Raw genomic sequence first — 20,989 nt, forward strand, 5'->3', positions numbered from 1 at the left:
TTTAAAAATTGCGTAAAAATACTATAAATCATGATAATTGACAACATAAAATATGTTTTGAAAAAAATACAAAAAATTCCACTGATTCTTGAAGTGAATCTATCGTAAAAATACTATAAATCATGATAATTGACAACATAAAATATTTCAAAAATGTTGCATGTGGGTAGTCTTATTATGCCTTAAATAACGTCAAAGAAAGTACAGGTTTGTGATAAAAAAACTTATTCCTTTATCCACGCGAACAATTGCTTCAAAAACTCGATTATTAGCCCCAAAACATACCATTTATATTATTGAGCCCGTACATAGCACGATATGTATATATATATATATATATATATATATATCTCAAATGGAAAAGTCTCAATCAAGGAAGTAACATATATCATTTACAAATGACTTAAAAAGCATTAAAAATTACAATAATTACCAATTTAAAATATTTAAAAGCTATATAATAACATAGGTTGACTCTCAGAATTCTATTTGGCTCACATATATTGGGACAGAAAAAATAACACATATTATTTTAATATAACCAAAAAAGTATTATAAATAATAATAATTAACAACTTATTTAGATATTTTAAAAGGGTTAATTTTGTAATTTTATCCATATCACATAAATTAGGACAAAGTGACCAATAATGTACATTATTTCAAAGTTACATAAAAATATTATAAATCACAATAATTAACAACTTCAAACATTTAAAAAAAAAATGAAAATTTGGATGACTCTCCATATTTCATTTGTGTCACATAAATTGAGACAACAAAAATAACATATATTGGATCCATTTTAATTTATTTGTCCTTTTTTATATTTAAAAATTGCGTAAAAATACTATAAATCATGATAATTGACAACATAAAATATGTTTTGAAAAAAAAATACAAAAAATTTCACTGATTCTTAAAGTGAATCTATCGTAAAAATACTATAAATCATGATAATTGACAACATAAAATATTTCAAAAATGTTGTATGTGGATAATCTTATTATGCCTTAAATAGCGTCAAAGAAAGTACATGTTTGTGATAAAAAAACTTATTCCTTTATCCACGCAAACAATCGCTTCAAAAACTCGGTTATTAGCCCAAAATATATCATTTATATTATTGAGCCCCATTATCGTGTATATATATAGTAGATGCCAACCTCTTTTCCCTTCAGAGTATGAATCTTCTTAACAAAAATCCTGCAGGCCTGCACCATAATATATCCACACTTTGTATTTATCAAAATAATACTCCTTCCGTCCACAATTGTTTGTCAGGGTAAGGTCATGCACATCCCTCAAAGAAAATTTAATACAATGTGTAATTTGACTAATATAATCCTACTATATCAAGAATATCAAAAGTTCACATAACATTTCAATTGAACTACACAATCATTAAGGGCAAAATTGGAAAAAAATGACTAATTATTTCTTGATTGTTTAAATTGACAATTAATCTTGGACATCTATTTTTAGTATACCTGCCAAATAATTGTGGACGGAGGGAGTACAACACAATACGTGTCGTATACAACCATCCAAACAAAGCGTAAATCCCAACGGAAAGAATATGAATTAATGATACTGATCTCTCCACGCCTCTGTTTCTTGCTTTTCTGCGAGGATAAGATAATTAAGAAGAAGAAGAACCAAAACGAAAGATTGAGACAAATTAAGCATCAAATTCGATAGAATCCATGGCGATGGGAAGTGTGTTTAACCAAGAAACCAGAACTGGAGCATTTTTCATGGCCACACTGCTCATTTGGGTTTTCTCAGTTTTGTGGGAAATACTAATTAACAAGCGCAAGGAACTGTTCTCAATCGTTCTGGGTTTCATTTTCTACCAATCGGCCAATTGGGTCATCCCCAAATTGCTGCGAAATCGCGATCCCCTCTTTGTCAACACCTGTGTATCTCTTCTCCATTCATCCACTACATCTGCTTCAGTGCTCTTCATTTTGGTCAATCAGTCGATGCTTTCAAATGGGGTAAATGTAAATCAGATGTTTGAACATTCACAGCTTGTTGAACATACATGGCCATGGGCAATTACAGCTTTGTGCTTTTCGTGTGGGTATTTTGCTTATGATCAATTGGATATGCTCCTAAATCGATTGTACAGCGGATGGATTCCTTCGATTCTATTACATCATTTCTTACTCCTTATCTGCTTCACACTTGCCTTGTATCGAAATGTCGCAATCAATTACCTCATTCTTACTCTCATTTGTGAGCTGCATTCTGTGTTTCTGCATCTGCGTAAAGTACGGAGAATGGCGGGTTTTCGTGATTGCAATGGCAGCATTTTTGTAAAAGTGGAATGGGTTCTTAACTGGGCGACTTTTGTTCTAGCAAGAGTTGTGTCTCATATTCTCATTACTGTTAAGCTGATAAGAGATGCTTCAAAGTTTGATAAAGGTGGTGTGGAGCTCCCTCTTGCCCTTTTCGGTATGGCTGGGATGAATTTGCTTAATACTTTCTTAGGAATCGATCTCTTTAAAGCTTACAGGAGAGAGATGAATCCTCAGAGGAGTCGTCAAAATCATCATGATTGATAATTCCAATTGATAGGACATCAAATTGATCAAGAAACCTCTATTGTAGAGTGTATTTTAGGAGTTGTGTTGGGAGCTTTGAACTCAAGTATTATGTCTTTCTTTTACGCGTTTTAGGATAGTGAAAGATAAAGACTTTGTGAGATAGGGTATCGCGAACCTCTCCTATTGAATTGTGAATCTCATATTTGAATGTTAATCTAATTAGTATCTATCGTTCCTTCCTTTCTTTCTTTCAATTTAAGATTATTGGATGTGATTACGACGGTTCAAGCAACTCTTAGCTTGGGTTTTTGTATTCATTCAACTATTGTTCTTGATCTTCCTATCCCTTTTACTTGTTCTCTCCTTATTCTTGAGTGTTTTTGAGGGTTGATGTCTTTATCGTTCAAGTTTCCTGGATTTGGTGCTGTCACCTATGTCCCAGTAGTTCTTATATATTGACATAGTTCAATGATTTTGGCAATGTGAGTTGTAAATGCCAAGCAGATTTGATGCCTGAAATGACATTGTATGTGGAGAATGAATGCTGCAATATTTCAGAGAAATACAATACAGAAAATAAATGAGACAGTGGAATCTGTTTGTAACAGAGGTTTTGTAGTCTTTTAAGGTACATTTTCTGTAGGGATAGTAGCTGATATTCTCCCTCTTTCAATTAGAATATTACAAATTAACAACAAAATCAGGTACTGGTAACAGAAACTACACTCCGATGTGAAAAATAGAGAAAAAAGTGTAAAGGTTCAACATTTTCACAGTAAGAGGAGAAATGCCACGAGTAGAAAGACTGCATGAGAGATTAGACCAAGCTGAAAAAGTATGTTTGCTGAACTATTATCAGGTGTAAAGCTTCCCTCCAGGTTGTTTGTGGTCAAAATTACGACTATCCAGTTGTCGTCAGAACCAATTCCAACACCAGTAAACTTGGTATCATTCAGAGAATTAGAATACTGGGACATTGTATAGTTGGAAAGAACGAGGTCTGGGACAAGGTTGGGAACACAAGCAGGCATTATCACTGCATCTCTGGTGGTTGTGACGTTCAATTTGCACTTGGATAGTAGATTAGGATAGTCAGAGAACTGAGGTTCAGTGCCAGGTACAGTATTGGCGCCTGTTGTGTTTGTGCAGGGTTGATTTTTAAATTGGTCAGCCATTTCATCAGCAAGGCATTTTGCTTTGTCATTCTCGCGCAGAGTTGTCAAATTTAGGGATGTCCTGTAGCTGTTAATACTTCTAAAAAGGTTGTCTTCCTCATCTGCACCAAGGTGACAAATATGAAACTCCAAGTGCAGATATTGAACCATATAAAAGATTAAAAATTAGTCTCCTAAGGGGATATTATGTGGAGAAGACACCTAAAGTGCACTCACAATATAGTCTAGGAAGTGTATTAGATAGTGATAACTGATGTTCATGAAATGTAACAAGGCGTGGTGCCTGCAGTTCAAGTTCTTCCCTTAGTATACATGATACATCCCTCTCCATCCACACCACAAAGAACCCAAGAACAACAACATCATATGCAGTGTAATCCCACAAGTGGGGTCCGGGAGGGTAGAGTGTATGCAAACCTTACCCCAAGGTAGGGAGGTAGAGAAGCTGTTTCCGATACTCACCTCAAGGAAAAACATATCAAAGCTGACTGAAGCAAAGAGATCATGGCAAAATACTATATAAAGCATGACAAAGCATACAGAAAAAAATGAACAGCAACTAGACCACAAAGAACCCAAAACAGAACAACTCGAAGCTGAAAAGAAATTTCTGCTAAAAGCTCTTTCCACATTTCAATTAATATCCATTTCTCAAAGCAACACATTAACACACTCTCTCAGTCCAAGAGAGGTTTTCAGAATTGACTTGCTTGAGATACTGCTGAGTAAAAGTAGACCAGGTCACATGAATTTCTCTGATGGCAGAAGATTTGTAGAAATGATCCACCATGATTTCAACATATGGGTTGATAAAGATGATAAGAAGAACTGCTGATGTATAAGGCCAGTTCATCGCTAAAGATCAAGAACCTACAAATGAGATATTATCCCTTATTTGAATATTGTTCCTTTATAGCGCCCCATTTTACTAACGGAAGTTCTGCCACTTCCAAAATAATGGAGCGGCCTCATCGAGAAGCAATCACTTGCATTGAAGATCAAAACCCATCAAGCACCCAAGGGTGTACCCTAATGGTCAATGAAGTGGATTGACAACCATGAGGTGTCAAAAATGTTAGGTGATTTCTTCCTATTTGTCCTAGTCTTAGCCTTGATGGACAAAGTTACCTGATACTTGTTGTTGATGGGAGGTGATAGATATCTCGTGGAATTAGTCGAGATGCACGAAACCATACCCCGACACCACAGTTATCAAAAGAGAAAGTAAGATTAGCTTTGGATTCAAGTCAGCTAACTTTTCCATGGATCATTTAGCTGAGGTAAAAATATTTTGATTCTTAGGTAAAAAAAGGGTAATTTAACAAACCTCAGAGATCTATCTAATTCATCAGGTATTTGGGAAGCAGATCTAGCGCTATTTGATACTATATAAACTTCAATAACTTAATTTTCCACTTGCTCAAAAGAAGCTCAATCTTTCTATAAACAGTAAATTGGAATACCATAAACTCAACACACAATCAGGATCCAAGAACTCTACTATTACTACTACTAAAGTAAGCAAGCAAGCAAGCAAGATAATAAAGAATAAAGTTGAACTGAACAACGCCAAATCTACAAAATAAAAAATCTTGAAATGGGTCATCGCTATCAAACAACAATACAAACCCAGATCTTCAAAAGAGGTAAAATGAAGAAGCTCAACACCTAATATGCAGAGCCCGATTAGCAATTAGAAATGATAATAAAAATAACAGCTTTGATGCAAAAATGAAGAATTAAAGTATAGTGAAAAATTACGTACCGTCAGATTTGACAAAAGAGAAGAGAAGGGAATTAAGAACAAGAAGAGAAAGTAAGAGATAACGTGGAAGCAACGCCATTGTTGATCCTCTACTTGTGATTGAGTTTTGAGCTTTCTGATTTTATAACAAAATTCAAAGAGGAAAAATCATATATGGGGAATTGTCTACAGCACACACAATTAGAAAGTGGCGCACCACATGATACGACGTCGTTACCATGCTTGCTCTTATTTTTTTAAAACATGTTTTTATTTTTTGGTTTTAATAAATTCGAATCGCGATTCATTCGAGGATGACGTTTTCAACAAGATTTTCTCCGTATCTAAAATTTGAATCGAGACCTCTATTTAAAGTGAGACTGTTCCACCATAACACCACCATCCATGTTGTTGCCATAAATATGTTTTTTTTTCCACCAACTTGAATCTTGTGCTTTGAGAAGAAATTTCATTTTCTTTAGCGCAGTTTTCCATATTTACCAAGTCTTCTGCGTGTTTTTATTAAAATAGATGGTTCCAAATAGTTGTCATTTACAAAAATTAAGATTTAACATATAATTGAATTTGTATTTCTATTTTGTTGTTAGTGATAATTACTTTTAGAAGTAATAAACATTAATTAATTAGTATAGAAACTCTAATTGAAGAGCACACATAAACATATTTTAACATTGTGATTGTTTAGATTTATATCACCTGCTCCAACTGACTGTAGATATTATTATCAATTTTGAGTACTCAAATTTTTTAATTAAAGTATCCTTAAATTTTTTAATATGATAATCATTTTTAATATTCTTTTTCACACACAAACCAAATACTGATCCAAAAAAAAAAATTAGAAAAATATTTTCATTGAAAATGACTTCCTCAGTACCAAATTAATTAGTAATAAAATGTCTCATCTCCTAACCCAACTAAATTAGTAGTAGTGTCTTTTCTTTAGTACCACGGCTGGAAATAATGAAAAGGAAATATAGATTATTTTTTAATGAGACTGTTGCTTAAGTTTTGTATTGTACAGAATATATGTTGAAGTGATTTTTTAGTCGGTGCAAAAATCCAAAAAGTAGAATCATATTTTTTTATAGTCCTATCACTGCATCAATATTTTTTAACGGCAATTAGTTAATAACAATAGTTTAATTATTACTAAATATATATTTTAAAAGGTAATTTTAGTGATAATTACATTTTAGCACTCTTTGTTAATGTCATTAAAGCTTATAGCGACATTGAATTCAATAACAATTAACTAATGTCGATTAAAAAATTTAACACTTTTTATTAATGTGTATATTTATTGCTGCTAAAAGTTATTTTTATGACAGTGTATATATTATATTAGCTACAATATTTTGTTGCTCTAGGTTGTATTTTAGTAATAATATATGCATGCATCAAACTTGTGATTATTTAAGTAGACTATCCTACATTAAGTCCATAAAATTTTACTATGGTTTAGATTTAAATTTTAAATTTTAAATTTTAAAAAGGAAGAAGTAGAAAAAGAAAAAAATAGGAAATTTTAGAGTTTGTTTGGTGGTTCACAAATATTAGGTGTAGAATCAACGTCAAAAGGAAGCTATCAGATTATGACTACGACTCATGGCCAAACAGAACCTCTAACAAATCCAAAGCTTTAATTCAATATCTTTTATTAAGATTTTTCTTTTAAATGAAAATAACATAAAAGAGCAAGTAGATCTAGAAGTCTAATTACCATGAACTCAGTAACTTTTGCAGTTTTGCTCTGATCGTATATATACATCAAAAAATCTATTAAGTATTAATAAATATCTAAGTAAAAATTCATATATTTATTCCTAAATTCGCTTTTGTTTAGAATTGAGGTGTATTGAGACATTTTTGGGTTCTAACTCTTGTAAATGGATGAGGTTGATATACAAACTAATTAACTCCAATTTTAGGCGTTTTTCTCAATATTTAGTTTTATGTACTACAAAAAACCTTGGAAATTTTGTTGATATTTCAATTTAGACAAAAAATAAAAAAATAAAAAAAATATTTCAATTTAGACAGAACTTATAACATTTTAGTTTATTTTTCTTTCTTTACATGTCAAAATAGTAAAAATGTATAGCTAAAGAAGGGTGGATTCACTTTAATCCATAGCTATGTACTTTCTTCTGTTTCATTTATTTTTCTAACTGTGTTGCATTGAAATTTGACTAATTCAAATTTGGTCTACCTAGAAACCGATCAGGAGAAATTCTCTTTATCAATAATTCTTTCATACTCAAATTCGAAATCAAGAATTCTAATCAAACAAAAAGCAGCCTCATTCACTAATCACATCCTTTAGTGGTCTTGCTACCTCTATTTGTACCGTTATAATTGATGAGAAATGTTTTTATTCAGAAAATTTCCTCCTTTGGATAAAAATGTTTTTAAAATAATAAATTTCACAAAGTAAACTATTTTTTCCTAGGTAAATATGTATATGCTTTAATTTACTATGACTAAATAATTTAATAATTCACATCAATTAACCACACAGTTAAGTGTTACTATTATTTATGTTCGAACACATATTATACATCCATGATTTGATATAAATAAATTGCCTCCTTTTAAGTATGTGTTATCAAAGACCAGGAGTTCTATTTTTTATTTCTAGTCTTCAATTTATTTCCAAATTTACCCAATAATTCTGTATGGCACCACCCCGAGGTCTAAGCCTGAGTTGTCATTTAGATTATTTTTTAAAAGCATTTCTTGTTCTTTTAGGCTAAAATTATAATCATATATAAGTTCTTTACATCGTCAATTATATAAGTTAAATTGTCAAGACCAATTTTTTTACACAGCCACCTATATAAAGTTAAATCAACGAGACAAATGTCCTATCCTGTAATTTTAGGAAACTAATTTTTATTGTACTAATTATTCTAGGAAATATATCATATGAGCAGGAAGATATCAAAAAATAAAAAAGGAGGCAAATTGGCAACTAGTTCCTGGGCTCTACTTCACTCAAAATTCAAATTAAAAAAAAAATGAAGAAAAATTTGACATGATGTACCAAGTTTACTGTTTACCAACTAATGAAATTGATATTTATTAGTCCAATTTCGAAAAAAATGGCACAAAATGACTATTTATTACTTTTTCGACTAATAAAAGTAGCAAATATAAATAATAATAACCTATAACTTTTTTAAAAAAATTGAGTTTTCCCTCGCTCTCCTAAAATCTCCCAATTTAATTCGTAAATATCTCAAATCCATTTACAAGAATCTCTACATCCATATCTTGGTTAACCATATAATATTTTCCAATTTTTTCAAAAATATTCAGTTTTTTTTAAGCTTAAAATGTGTCGAAACAATTTTGAATTAAGAAGTCAATTCTAAATAGGACTTGTACCTAAATATCAATCCCAAAAAAGGAATTAAAAAATCAGAAGAGAGGGGCTTAAGTTCGATATACAGAAACCAAAAGCATATTCTTATGCTTTACAAGTTATTATTTGCAAAAAGAAAAAACAAAAGAAGAAAAATCACGTAGATTTTTTCTCTTTTGAAAGTTCACATGAATTGGTGGATACAATTAAATTTGGATAACGCGGCCACTCCAACCAATAGTATGCCCCTTACCCCAACCCCAACCCCTGTAATTGTAAACATACCTTGTTGTTTCCAACTTCCTAGTCCTCAAGTTTCATATATCAAAAAAATACACAAATATAAACATCCATTTCACTACTCTTGATTCTCAGAGAAAAAAAATGTCTCTGGCTGCTGATGGGAGATTCGCGCTACTTCGTAGTAACCCTGCAGCACTGACAGGGAGAAACTTGAAGGTAGTGAAGTTTTGCAATGGAGAATTGATGGGGAAGAAACTCAAGTATACAAAATTTCAGTTAAGGAGTAATGTAGTGAAGCCTAATATCTGCATGTCACTTACAACTGATATTGCAGGTGAGGCTAAGGTGAGTCTTCTATATATGTATATCTTTGCTTCATTTACAATTTTGAATGAAGCATTGGTGACTACTTGGGAGTTAGATCAAATGAGCAACTTATGTTAAAACAGCTTAACTAATCACAGTATCACACCATATCATTATGTAGTAGTTGAATTCGTCTCAAACTTTGCCTCTAAAAATGGCCATTTTGACTAACTGTTAAATGTGGACAGTTGAAGGATCTTGAAGCAAAGAAGGACGATGCAAGGACAGTAGTAGCAATCATTCTAGGAGGGGGAGCGGGAACTCGTCTTTTCCCCCTCACCAAACGTCGTGCTAAGCCTGCCGTAAGTTTTCTTTTCAGATTATGAGAGAGATTATTACTACCAGTTTTGCAGAGCTATCTGCATCTCACCATTGAGTCATTATCAATTCGCTTCAGGTTCCTATGGGAGGAGCATATAGGTTAATTGATGTACCAATGAGCAACTGTATTAACAGTGGCATCAACAAAGTATACATTCTCACTCAATTCAACTCAGCCTCACTTAACAGGCATATAGCTCGTGCTTACAACTTTGGCAATGGGGTCACATTCGGAGATGGCTATGTCGAGGTAAACATACAACATCAATTTTCATTTTCTTAGTTTCAGGTTTTGATGATATTGGCAGCATCATGGCTGATAAGTTGTAGTACAGGTCTTAGCAGCAACTCAAACACCAGGTGAATTAGGTAAAAGATGGTTCCAAGGTACTGCAGATGCTGTGAGGCAATTTCACTGGCTTTTCGAGGTACACACATGGTCATATTGAATTGCAATATCCATAATTTAGTAATTTACCCTAATAACAGTGCAAGCATCAATATATTCCAGAACTGCAATATTTCTGAAGAAGAATCGAAATGCATAGATTCATACATCATAACTGGAGATTTCAATTATAGTCGACCTGAATATAATTGTTGATGACTTGATGGCATAGAAGTAAACTAAAGGGCCACTAATAGTTTTCATCCTCAACAAATTACCAATGCAAGATCAAGTTAGCTAAGTTTGTATCGGTTTAATTTCTTCCAGGGAACTTAATCATGAGGAAAATACAGCACAACAGCATGTAAATATAAGCAATACTTTTTCTACACTCTGCTATAGCCAGCCCAAAATTAGCCTCATTATATGGCTTAGTCACAAACATGACACTAATTCTTGTAAACACTGAATTTGCAATGTTCACACTGATTTTCCATAACTTAAGGATGCAAGAAGCAAGGACATAGAAGATGTGCTCATTCTCTCTGGAGATCACTTGTATAGAATGGACTACCTGCACTTTGTTCAGGTGAAGACTAGACTAAGCTATAAGTACTTACCTTGATTGATATCATATATCTGAAATCACCTATTACTCCACATTGATATTTCCATCTTCTTGACAGAGTCATCGGCAAAGTGGTGCAGACATTACCATATCAAGTTTGCCAATAGATGACAGGTAGCATTAGGAGGGATAATCTAGATACTATATAGGCTATTTGTTCTTCTCAACGATGGCATACTTTCTCAAAGACTGCTTTGAAAATCACTACAAGACATAATTTCTTCTATTGAATCACTTCTATATTTTCATGATAGTCGAGCTTCAGATTTTGGCTTGATGAAAATTGATGACACAGGGCGGGTCATGTCCTTCAGTGAAAAGCCAAAAGGAGATGATTTGAAGGCGATGGTAATTCTTGAAAATTTGACAGTCTCAGAGCTTAATCTACTTTAAATTTTAAAGTTGTTGCAATCACTTGACAACAAGTACTTCAGGCAGTTGACACAACTGTTCTAGGATTATCTCCAGAAGAGGCTAAAGAGAAACCTTACATTGCTTCAATGGGAGTTTACGTCTTCAAGAAGGATATTCTCCTCAATCTTTTAAGGTATGTAACGAGTTTCTTCTATAATACCCTTATTTTGAGGGTGTCATGGTCCTGTCAACATGCAAATGAGAGAAGCTTTGGAAAGAGGACAAAAAAAGCCAAGAAACTATATGCATCCAGCTGAAATGATTACTCTTTGTCTTTTTAGATGGCGTTTTCCAACTGCAAATGACTTTGGTTCAGAGATCATCCCTGCCTCTGCCAAAGAATTCTGTGTCAAGGTGTGTACCACTTAATTTCTGGTAGGCATTTATGCAAGACCTTATCTGTTTGTTTAAAAAGTTTTACTACTACATCCAATCTTGTTGTTTCCATCATAAGGCAAGATATTCTACGTGCAAGTGGTACTACATTGCAGTTCACGGGCTCACAATTCCTCTCCCCCTCTATTATCTTATTCCCCAGCCCCACTGCTACCCCCACATGTCTTCATCGTCCCAAAAGAATTCAATTCTCTATTTCGGTTATGGTTTCCTAAGCAACTTAACTTCAACCTGTAAAAGCACGTTTTGCTTGATTTTGCAGGCTTACTTATTCAATGATTACTGGGAAGATATTGGTACAATCAGATCCTTTTTTAGAGCTAACCTTGCACTCACTGAACATGTAAGAATCAGAGAGCTATTATATGTTTTTTACAGTCTTTAAAGGGTTTATTTCTTCAAACAACCTGAGTAAGATGGAATCTGGTTATTGAACACCTGTAAATCAATCTCATTTGACTATTAAAAAAGATGGTCCGTACTAATCATATGACCAACTATGTTTTTTTCTTTTTCCATTTCAGCCACCAAGATTTAGTTTCTATGATGCAAAAAAGCCAATATACACGTCAAGGAGAAACTTACCTCCATCAGCAATTGATAATAGCAAGGTTCAAGGCACAGACCCACTTCTTCAATCTTAAACAGATACATCTTTAAATTTCTTCCACTAACCATATTTCTTTGTTGCCAGATTGTTGATTCAATTGTATCACATGGTAGTTTCTTGACCAATTGCTTCGTGGAGCACAGTGTTGTCGGCATCCGATCCCGTATAGGCACCAATGTTCACTTGAAGGTTAGTCTAGTAAAACAGCTATTAAAAGTTCAGTATTATGCTTTTGAACAACAAAACCAAAAATTGGTTCTCCAACTAGACTCCACGTGGATCCAACACAAGTACATTCGTGTTTCATATTAAAACAATTAGAACAGACCATACAAACATATTAAGTGCTTCTACGTTTACTTGATTTTTGCAATTGCTGCTAATTCAGAATACACTTGGTTGAAATCCATACAGGACACAGTGATGCTTGGCGCTGACTACTATGAAACTGATGCTGAGATTGCTTCACAGCTAGCTGAAGGAAAAGTGCCTTTAGGAATAGGAGAGAATACCAGAATAAAGTAAATCACTAAAAAATGTTCTCCTTTAGTGTTTATCAAGCGAGAAAATGAATGTGATTCTAATTTCATTTCTCACGTTATTTCAACTAATATGCAGAGATTGCATCATTGACAAGAATGCAAGAATTGGAAAGAATGTTGTTATTGCCAACTCAGAGGTATGACCCTCCCATACTCCCAGCAACAGCAAGAGATCAAATTTTATCTTGCTATTACTGGGACTCACTTATTTTCCTCTGATACATCAATTTGTAGGGTGTACAAGAAGCAGACAGATCCTCAGAAGGATTTTACATCCGATCAGGCATCACAGTCATATCGAAGAACTCAACAATCCCAGATGGAACTGTGATATGACAAGTGTGACAATGTCTTTTTGTCTTTTCTTTCAAGTAGCATTGGCACCAAGAAAATTCGGAAATATGAGAAGTAAAAGTTTCAGATTATCAACTTTTCCACATTCAGCAAGTAAATATTGAACAACAGGCCAATGATAAAAAGGGTTGTTTCTCCCATTGATGAATTTTGAACTAAGAATAAAATGTCTGTTCAAAGGTGAACATTTTCAATAAACTAGTTGACGACACTAACAAAATATGGTTTTCACAGTAATATTTTTAACTAGTTGGAAACAACTTTCTTCTAGTCAGAACTAAAGAAGGATAGGAAGTTTAAACTTACAGGTAAGACTACTTAGTGCATAAAAACCTGTACAGCCTTGCACTTGATTGCTGCATTATTCAAATCTTTCCTCTGTTTTCTCACGTGTACTGCATCCTCACCAACACTGCTCGACTGGATCTTCTTTTGGGAATTTAAGGTGGTAAGTTAACAATTTAGTAAAGATAAAGGAACATAGGGTTAATTTTCTTGAAAGAGCACTTGAAGAGAACCATAAAATGTTGACATATTACCAATTTGTTCAGCAAAATGTCTTCCTTAAATTGAAAAATTACACAGCTGTTAGAACTTGAAAGAGCCAAAGGACTGAAATACTCTCTTGATGTAATATTCTGGGCAAAATTAAGGGTGTATATGGTACAAAGGAAAATATGAAAATGTTATATTGGAAAATAAATGATTTTCTTATTCATTTTCTGGTGTTCGGTAAGTAAGCAAAAAAGTATTGTCCCAAATGCATTTATAAGTAATCTAGAAAAACGCTATGTGGGGTGGGGTGGCAGGGGGTGGGGGTGGGGGCGTTGGGGATGGGAGGAGACAATGAACGTGGAATGTCATTTAAGAAACTAGTCTTTCTATTCCCACTAGAGAAGTCAATTTCGTAATTTTTATAAACATATTTTCTAGAGAATATTTTCCAAAACATTTTGACCAACCAAACATGGGAGGACTGAATTTTTTGTTCCAGAATACCATACACACCCTAATTGGTCGTATCAGCTGTTTATTTATCTTTTCCTTGGTTTAGAAAAGAAAACAGCAAGAGAGAGGCAGAGATGACTTTTGAGGCCAACAATTATGGAGAAGAACTCAATGCACAGTTAAAAGAATAATTGTTCACAACAGAACATTAATTCATTTTCGAATCTCTGTAACACAAACCGCTCTTCCACTGTTATAATGCTGGTAACAAAACATTTTTTATCTGAAAATGGTTTTCTTCCAGTTCTTCCAGCTCGATGGAGATAATTCACTGCATCTTTTGGGATATCAAAATTGTATATATGTGTTGTCTCTGGTAGATCAACACCTCTAGCTGCTATATCTGTTGCCACCAATAAATAACCTCCTCCTCCTCTTCCTCCTCCTCCTCGAAGCTCCTGTATCCCAAGAACATATAAACCACACACTAAGATAGGAACAAGAATTACAATCTGGCAGCAACACAAAAATTAGTTCACCATTTCCGGGAATCTAAAATGATAAATCGACCAGATACCAATAATATCTCAGCAGAACTTACAGATAAGGATGCAGCTCGTTGATTGAAATTCATATCTTCCTCTAGAAGAGAGACGTCAGAAAATCTCCCACGAGAGGACTTTAGAAAATCTACCAAAAGAGTAGTTGATGGTGCACTTCCTGCCTTTTTTGACTTCCCAGACTGCTCAAAAGTTAACATTAGAATTAAGGCATGCAATTGCTATAACACTAGAAAATCAAAGTTGCATAGAGACTATGACTGTGGTTCTTTCCAATTTATTCAATTAGACATGTGATTTACAGACAACTGATTTTTCTTTGAAGTAAGGTCTGATTTCTTCTGATGTTAAAGAGAGCATAAATCCAAAACATAACAAAGGGAAGGAAAATGAACTTTTAAAATTCCAATAGGGGAAGTTTACACGTTCAATTTATACATAAAGTTGAAAAGAAGCTACTAAACATACAGATGCATCCCCTTAATGATATTTAGAAGTTCTACGTAGCACCCCAAATAACATCACATTTAGAAAGACACGTAAAGGAAGCATAAGAAACGTTCCCAGCAAAGTGCAACTTCTTGCAGCTCCTGCGCAGGGGGGGTGAGAATTATCACATAGCTTTTCTCTACAAGATCATTCTGGAAACTCAGCCTACCTCTAAATTTGAGAAGTTTCTGGTGTGTGCTTTCAATGATTATGAATAAAGAGGGGTGTCAATACTTGAAAGTGATCAATATCACAATTAATCCCACTATATAAGGAATTAAGGTTCCCAATCACTCATAACGAAACACAAAAAATAATTATTGTACAGAGACTTAGCAGGGTTGAAGATACTAACTTGCTCGCTGACAAATATTATGGCAGATCCAGGTGAATCTGTCTGCAATAAAGAGAGTAACATTGGATTCTTTTCCGTTCTGTTGCATACCTGACACATGAAAAGTTAAAAAAAATTAGACATTCATGGAAATGGAAATATAGTTTCCAGCAACATGAAAGAGAATGATCTAATTACAGGTACTTTTTCAGTATGGCAGTTCCATCCCACACCAGTTAACAAAAAGATTGCTGATTTTATTTATTCTATGCTTGTTGGGGATTGTTCCATCTAATACTTCTAGCCAGTTCTAGGATACCGTAAAACTGTGAAAATGAAATTAACAAAAATCTAGAGAGACAAGTAATGAGCTTATTCCAGTAAATGGAATTTGTAAGTGAGTTAATTTGCAAGAAAAGAGAAGTAAAGAGAGTTGTAGAAGTTTATGACAGTATCACCACAAATCTATGATAGAGGCATGAAGGCATCGGCTCTACTGAATTCACATGGACGTGAACTACATCAGCCTGTCATTATAAATTAGATAAGTACGCCTGTGATGCGATTATCAGAAGATCATAACAAAGTCATAAAAAGAGAAATCATGTCAAAGATACTTGTTCCAGCTTACCCTGGTCCATTTTTGCTGCATACAGTCGTACAAAAATCTTCTGTGCTGGGGAATTGAAGCACTAGCAAAGATCGTTTGACGGTTCTTGCTGGATGAGTAGGATGTCAACAGCCTTTTAAGAGAGCTGACTTCTTTTGAAGAATTGAACATGAAATCAACCTAAAATATGTAAAATGAAGATAAACAACAACAAATACGACTCAATCCCAAACAAGTTGGAGTCAGGTATGAGAATCCCCATTAACTTTGTTCTTCACTTAATAAACTCAACTCATGTTATCATCATAACAAAAGAATAATCCAAGATAAGTGAAATATACATAAATAATAGTAATAACAATGACAATATTAAAAGTTCTCTATATTGTTACTGGCATATCAATCAATGATAAGGTCACACTCCTAGAAAAGCAATAGGTTCAAACCAATGCATCAAACAATAGCGTAGCACTGGCCTCTTTTTTTTATTGATTCAATACAATAGGGGAAAAGATCGTACAGTTCCCTACCGAGACAAACTATCAACTCCTCTGCGCGCTCAGCATACATCTTCCATGTGTCTTTCTTGTGGCGGGAACTAACAAGATTACTATTCTCAACTACTAGATGCTATTGGATCTTTTTCTTCATCGTGCTCTATCTTTAGCTAAGTCTGCATAGATTCCAAGAAATTGTTAACTTTTCTAGACAACTTTCTTCTATGTGATTTTAGGTCTACTTCATCCCCTTTTTAACACATTTCTCACCAGAGTTCACACCTACAAATCGGTGCAATAATGAACATGTATTTCTGTTTTAAGCATTGAGTTGAAGTTGAGCAAAATAGTTGCACAATACAAGCATGCATAAGATTCACTTGTTATGGTATGAGGCTTAGGAATAGTTAAATTACATAGTTTGTCATGACTTGTTCATGATATAGAATTTTCCAAAGAATATATTATTGTAGTTGTGATTTTACAAATGGAAAGGAAAAATATAGAAAAGGGAAGTTACAACGACATTGGTAGCATCTTTTTCAATTGCTGAGCAGCATCCATATGCTGATGCTATTAGTCTCACTCTTCATGGGATCCCATTCAAATAAAGGATCAACACAGGCAAAGAGAAAATATATGAAAGAAAATGCATCTTGATTACCTCATCAACAACAAGTACTTGGCAGGTATCCAGCTTCAAAATATGTTTCTCAAGCATTTGACACAAACTTCCTATAGTTGCAACAACAATGGTGGGTGGCTCAGCCTGTAATGGCACAAACATCTCAGAGTCACACCTCGTAAAAATATGCTGAAGCTTCCTCTTAATTTCTGGGAGAAAGAGCAGTAATAAACAAAACAGAGGTGTTGAGAGAGAGGCAACAGAAGTAAGAACGAGTTGACAGACTATCATAAAAAATAAAATTGCAAAAGTACAGAAAATGAGCTAATGCTCCACAATAATACCTTTAAAAAGATAAGGTGTACTCCCTCAATACCACCTTACAAAGAAAACCTACAGACCAAGTCTAAGCCTTTTCTTTTTTGTGTGTGTGTGAGAGAGAGAGAGATGATGGATATCAGTAGTGTTTCAGCTGTACACTAAATTTGTTTCACACGGTTCTGAACTAATCTCTTAGTTTTACGCACAATTGCACATATGAATTTGAAAATTACACGCTTTATATCATTCTCGCAGTGAAGAATGTAAACTTCAAGATGCAAGATAGAGAACAACAACAACAACAATAATATACATCAAATGAGAATGAAACTTGGACAAAATACAACAAAGTATCAAAGGTTTACTAAGAGGATCCCAGAAAAAGAAAAATTAAAACTTAATTAAGAGTTCTGATGTCAACATATTCATGTGAGGCAAGTAGACGAATTTAAAAAAGAGACTCTGGGGACGCATGAATACTGATTTAAACTTTTCTCGCTCAAGGACATGAAATTTACAAGCAACATTAAAAGCTTCTGTACCTTTAGCCAACTCTTGTGTCGTTTCAACATCCCCCCATCTAGAAGAGCCATAACAGTGCATGATTTCAGTCCTGATTCATGTTCTGAAGGATTTGCAGCAAGCATCCGAGTAACTTTTGTAACCTAGATAAAGCAGAAAACAATGTCAGTGCATCCCTAATGTTCCTACTTTCAGCAAACATACATTATAAATGGAAAGCAAAAAGGAATAACTTCACAAAAACTTACTTGCATACCAAGCTCCCTAGTAGGCACCACGATCAATGCTTGAACTGCTGACCTTTGACCGTCAACGACTGACAATACTTGGAGCAGGTATGCCAAGGTTTTCCCAGAACCTGTCTAGTGGGATAATAGAAAGAAAAAGCAACTTCAATTTCATTAACAATACAGGAGGCCAGTTGGAAATGGGAGAAACTGAGAAGAGAATAAGAAAAGGAAAAATGATTAAAAATGGTCAATGAATAGTTCTATTGCTAAGAACTTGTAGTTCTGGTCTCTTTACATTTCATNTAACTCCACAAAAACTTACTTGCATACCAAGCTCCCTAGTAGGCACCACGATCAATGCTTGTACTGCAAACCTTTGACTGTCAACGACTGACAATACTTGGAGCAGGTATGCCAAGGTTTTCCCAGAACCTGTCTAGTGGGATAATAGAAAGAAAAAGCAACTTCAATTTCATTAACAATACAGGAGGCCAGTTGGAAATGGGAGAAACTGAGAAGAGAATAAGAAAAGGAAAAATGATTAAAAATGGTCAATGAATAGTTCTATTGCTAAGAACTTGTAGTTCTGGTCTCTTTACATTTCATGTTTTCAACTTCTACATTTCTCCTACTATGAAACTTGGAAGTTGGAACTTTTAAGTGCCCTTTTAGCAGTTCGTTTTCCCTGATAAAAAACAATCACATGATGGATATCATTTAAATGATGAAATGTCAAGCATAATTAAGAAGACGATTCAGCCCTCACTATTGGATATGAGGAGTGGGACACAACGAAACAATAAAAGAACAGAAAGGACATATACTAAAATTGATAAAAATTTGTAACATCCACATTCCAACCCCTAGTATCTGTAAGAATATGCTCAACAGTACATAGTACTATAATCACCCAATGGCATTTAAAAGAGATTGTGCTTAAGTCAAGAATTTTGTTCGCCTACCCAGAGTAACTCACAATTTACTAAACAATAGATGCTACAAAGGATGATAGAATGGCATCAAAGAACATTGAAGTTTGAGAAAAGTGATACAGCACCCAATAAATAAATCATTATTGCAAGAAAATTCAGAAGCAATGCATAAAGCATGTCTTCAATACAAAGTCCTCCCCACATAAAAACATCAACAATCATGCAGTCAAATTTCAACAGTTACAACACTGAAGCAATGTTCCAAAAGTATGTATCAACCTGAGCATGAAGCACACAATCACGTCCAGAAAAGAGGAAAGGCAATGCCTGTAGCTGCACTTCTGTAGGTATCACATATCCAACCTCTTCTGCCCTGCAGTTTGAGCTCCATGTATCAGTTTTTCCTTAGAGCCAACCTTTTAAATAACACAATTCTATACATAAATAAAAAATCTCACTTTCATTTTTTTCCTTGAAAAATCTGGAGAAAACTATCATTTCAAGCAATTTCTACAAAAAAATTCTGCTGCCTTTATTACGAAATAAAAAGTTCAATCACTCTATATTCAGAAACTTCAAACATATACTACAACGATTTCCAACAAATAATGCCTAAAGCTTTAAATTTAAAAATTACTTAGATAATTACTTCACAAGCAAAATTTAATTTATTTTAATCAAAATTTGGAGCTTATGAAGTACTTACTAATTACTTTAAAATCACACTTTCCAGTTTCGACAGGCTCAATTTCTGTAAAAGTACTTTGCAAGTATCAATTGAATCAATATTTGGAGAAAATTTCTGTAGCATTAACACTATCCTTCTGGAAAATTCCGGAATATCAACTATCAAAGCAATGTGACAAATTGAAGAGTGAAGCATTAAGGAACATAATCTTACCGGCGAATCACGTGCTCTTGCACGTGACCATAACAGAGTTCCCGGAGCGTTGTCATTGATGAATCCTTCGTTAGAGTTGTAGTTTCAACATTGGATGAGCTGAAGGAAGCTCTCAAAGGCTTTGGATAGAACAAAAGTTTCGGAGTTCGATAGGTAACGTTAGGGTTAATCCATGAAGTCCATGAAAGAGTTTGCAGTTGAGTTGCAGAGAAATACGCCATTCAGGAAGAAGGAATTGGACTCGACAAGTGTACAGAGGTTAACTGAAGAAGATGAAACAAAAGACGACGTCGATTGTGAGGCTGAGGTGTGCAAAAATATTCATTTTCTAGAATTTTGGGATAAAATGAAATTACTTCAATTAAATAGTATTAAATCTTTTATATAAAATGATTTTTTTTCCCATAATATTACAAATCGTATCATGATCAAGATCTGTAAATACTCCTTTTTACAAAAAAGAAACTATCTAATTTTTGAAAAGGTGTATCTAATAAATTTTCAATTTTATATTATTTTAATATCTTATGACGAAGTGATTTTCAATACCTTCAAAAACTGAAAATTGATAACTCAATATTGAACACTCATATTTAAAATCTAAAATAATCTAAACATAGAATGCGAGATCCACTATAAATAATTAATTCTTTAAAAAATGTACTAATTAAATAAGTTAGAGTACAAAAGTCATATTAGAAATTAGAAAAATTATGAATCCAAAGTAGATTTGATCCTCGTTCTTCAGTACATCATTGTTGATTTTCAGATGCCAAACATAATTAATTCAATAAGCAGTGTGGGATAATAGGGTTTGTTTAGACATGAGTTGAAATTAGGTATTAGAAATCATATTGATTTAAAAATGATATTTTATTTAGATATATAATTTGCATTTA

The 20,989-nt window shown here is 33.7% G+C and overlaps 4 protein-coding genes across 7 annotated transcripts; 2 read left to right on the forward strand and 2 right to left on the reverse strand.

The window, feature by feature from the left end:
- Positions 1-1,564: 1,564 nt before the first annotated feature.
- Positions 1,565-2,766, forward strand: LOC125846464 (uncharacterized). Its single transcript, XM_049525889.1, has one exon. The coding sequence runs from the start codon at positions 1,707-1,709 to the stop codon at positions 2,565-2,567; it is 861 nt and encodes a 286-aa protein (XP_049381846.1). The 5' UTR covers positions 1,565-1,706; the 3' UTR covers positions 2,568-2,766.
- A 382-nt stretch (positions 2,767-3,148) lies between these two features.
- On the reverse strand, positions 3,149-5,705 carry LOC125846472 (uncharacterized GPI-anchored protein At5g19250-like). The gene is made up of 2 exons (XM_049525900.1): positions 5,493-5,705; positions 3,149-3,828 (listed from the first exon to the last, which is right to left on the reverse strand). The coding sequence occupies exons 1-2, from the start codon at positions 5,569-5,571 to the stop codon at positions 3,323-3,325; spliced, it is 585 nt and encodes a 194-aa protein (XP_049381857.1). The 5' UTR covers positions 5,572-5,705; the 3' UTR covers positions 3,149-3,322.
- Positions 5,706-9,187: 3,482 nt separating this feature from the next.
- Positions 9,188-13,192, forward strand: LOC125846423 (glucose-1-phosphate adenylyltransferase large subunit 3, chloroplastic/amyloplastic). The gene is made up of 15 exons (XM_049525834.1): positions 9,188-9,447; positions 9,657-9,770; positions 9,866-10,039; positions 10,125-10,217; positions 10,683-10,766; positions 10,864-10,919; positions 11,060-11,153; positions 11,240-11,352; positions 11,501-11,573; positions 11,878-11,958; positions 12,140-12,226; positions 12,310-12,414; positions 12,640-12,746; positions 12,844-12,904; positions 13,002-13,192. The coding sequence occupies exons 1-15, from the start codon at positions 9,244-9,246 to the stop codon at positions 13,101-13,103; spliced, it is 1,548 nt and encodes a 515-aa protein (XP_049381791.1). The 5' UTR covers positions 9,188-9,243; the 3' UTR covers positions 13,104-13,192.
- A 1,031-nt stretch (positions 13,193-14,223) lies between these two features.
- LOC125851712 (DEAD-box ATP-dependent RNA helicase 58, chloroplastic) lies at positions 14,224-20,422 on the reverse strand. Of its 4 annotated transcripts, XM_049531474.1 has the most exons (11): positions 20,091-20,391; positions 19,469-19,562; positions 18,632-18,693; positions 18,276-18,327; positions 18,048-18,170; positions 17,224-17,328; positions 16,084-16,242; positions 15,911-15,979; positions 15,474-15,563; positions 14,671-14,811; positions 14,224-14,527 (listed from the first exon to the last, which is right to left on the reverse strand). In XM_049531474.1, the coding sequence occupies exons 1-11, from the start codon at positions 20,309-20,311 to the stop codon at positions 14,249-14,251; spliced, it is 1,395 nt and encodes a 464-aa protein (XP_049387431.1). In that variant the 5' UTR covers positions 20,312-20,391; the 3' UTR covers positions 14,224-14,248. The 4 variants fall into 4 exon arrangements, with proteins under 4 accessions (XP_049387431.1, XP_049387434.1, XP_049387428.1 ...); XM_049531477.1 differs by lacking the exon at positions 18,276-18,327 and having other exon boundaries at positions 18,580-18,693; positions 20,091-20,422; XM_049531471.1 differs by lacking the exon at positions 18,632-18,693 and having other exon boundaries at positions 18,276-18,389; positions 20,091-20,392.
- Positions 20,423-20,989: the final 567 nt, after the last annotated feature.

Source organism: Solanum stenotomum, chromosome 1 (assembly GCF_019186545.1).
Source record: "Solanum stenotomum isolate F172 chromosome 1, ASM1918654v1, whole genome shotgun sequence".
NCBI lineage: Eukaryota > Viridiplantae > Streptophyta > Magnoliopsida > Solanales > Solanaceae > Solanum > Solanum stenotomum.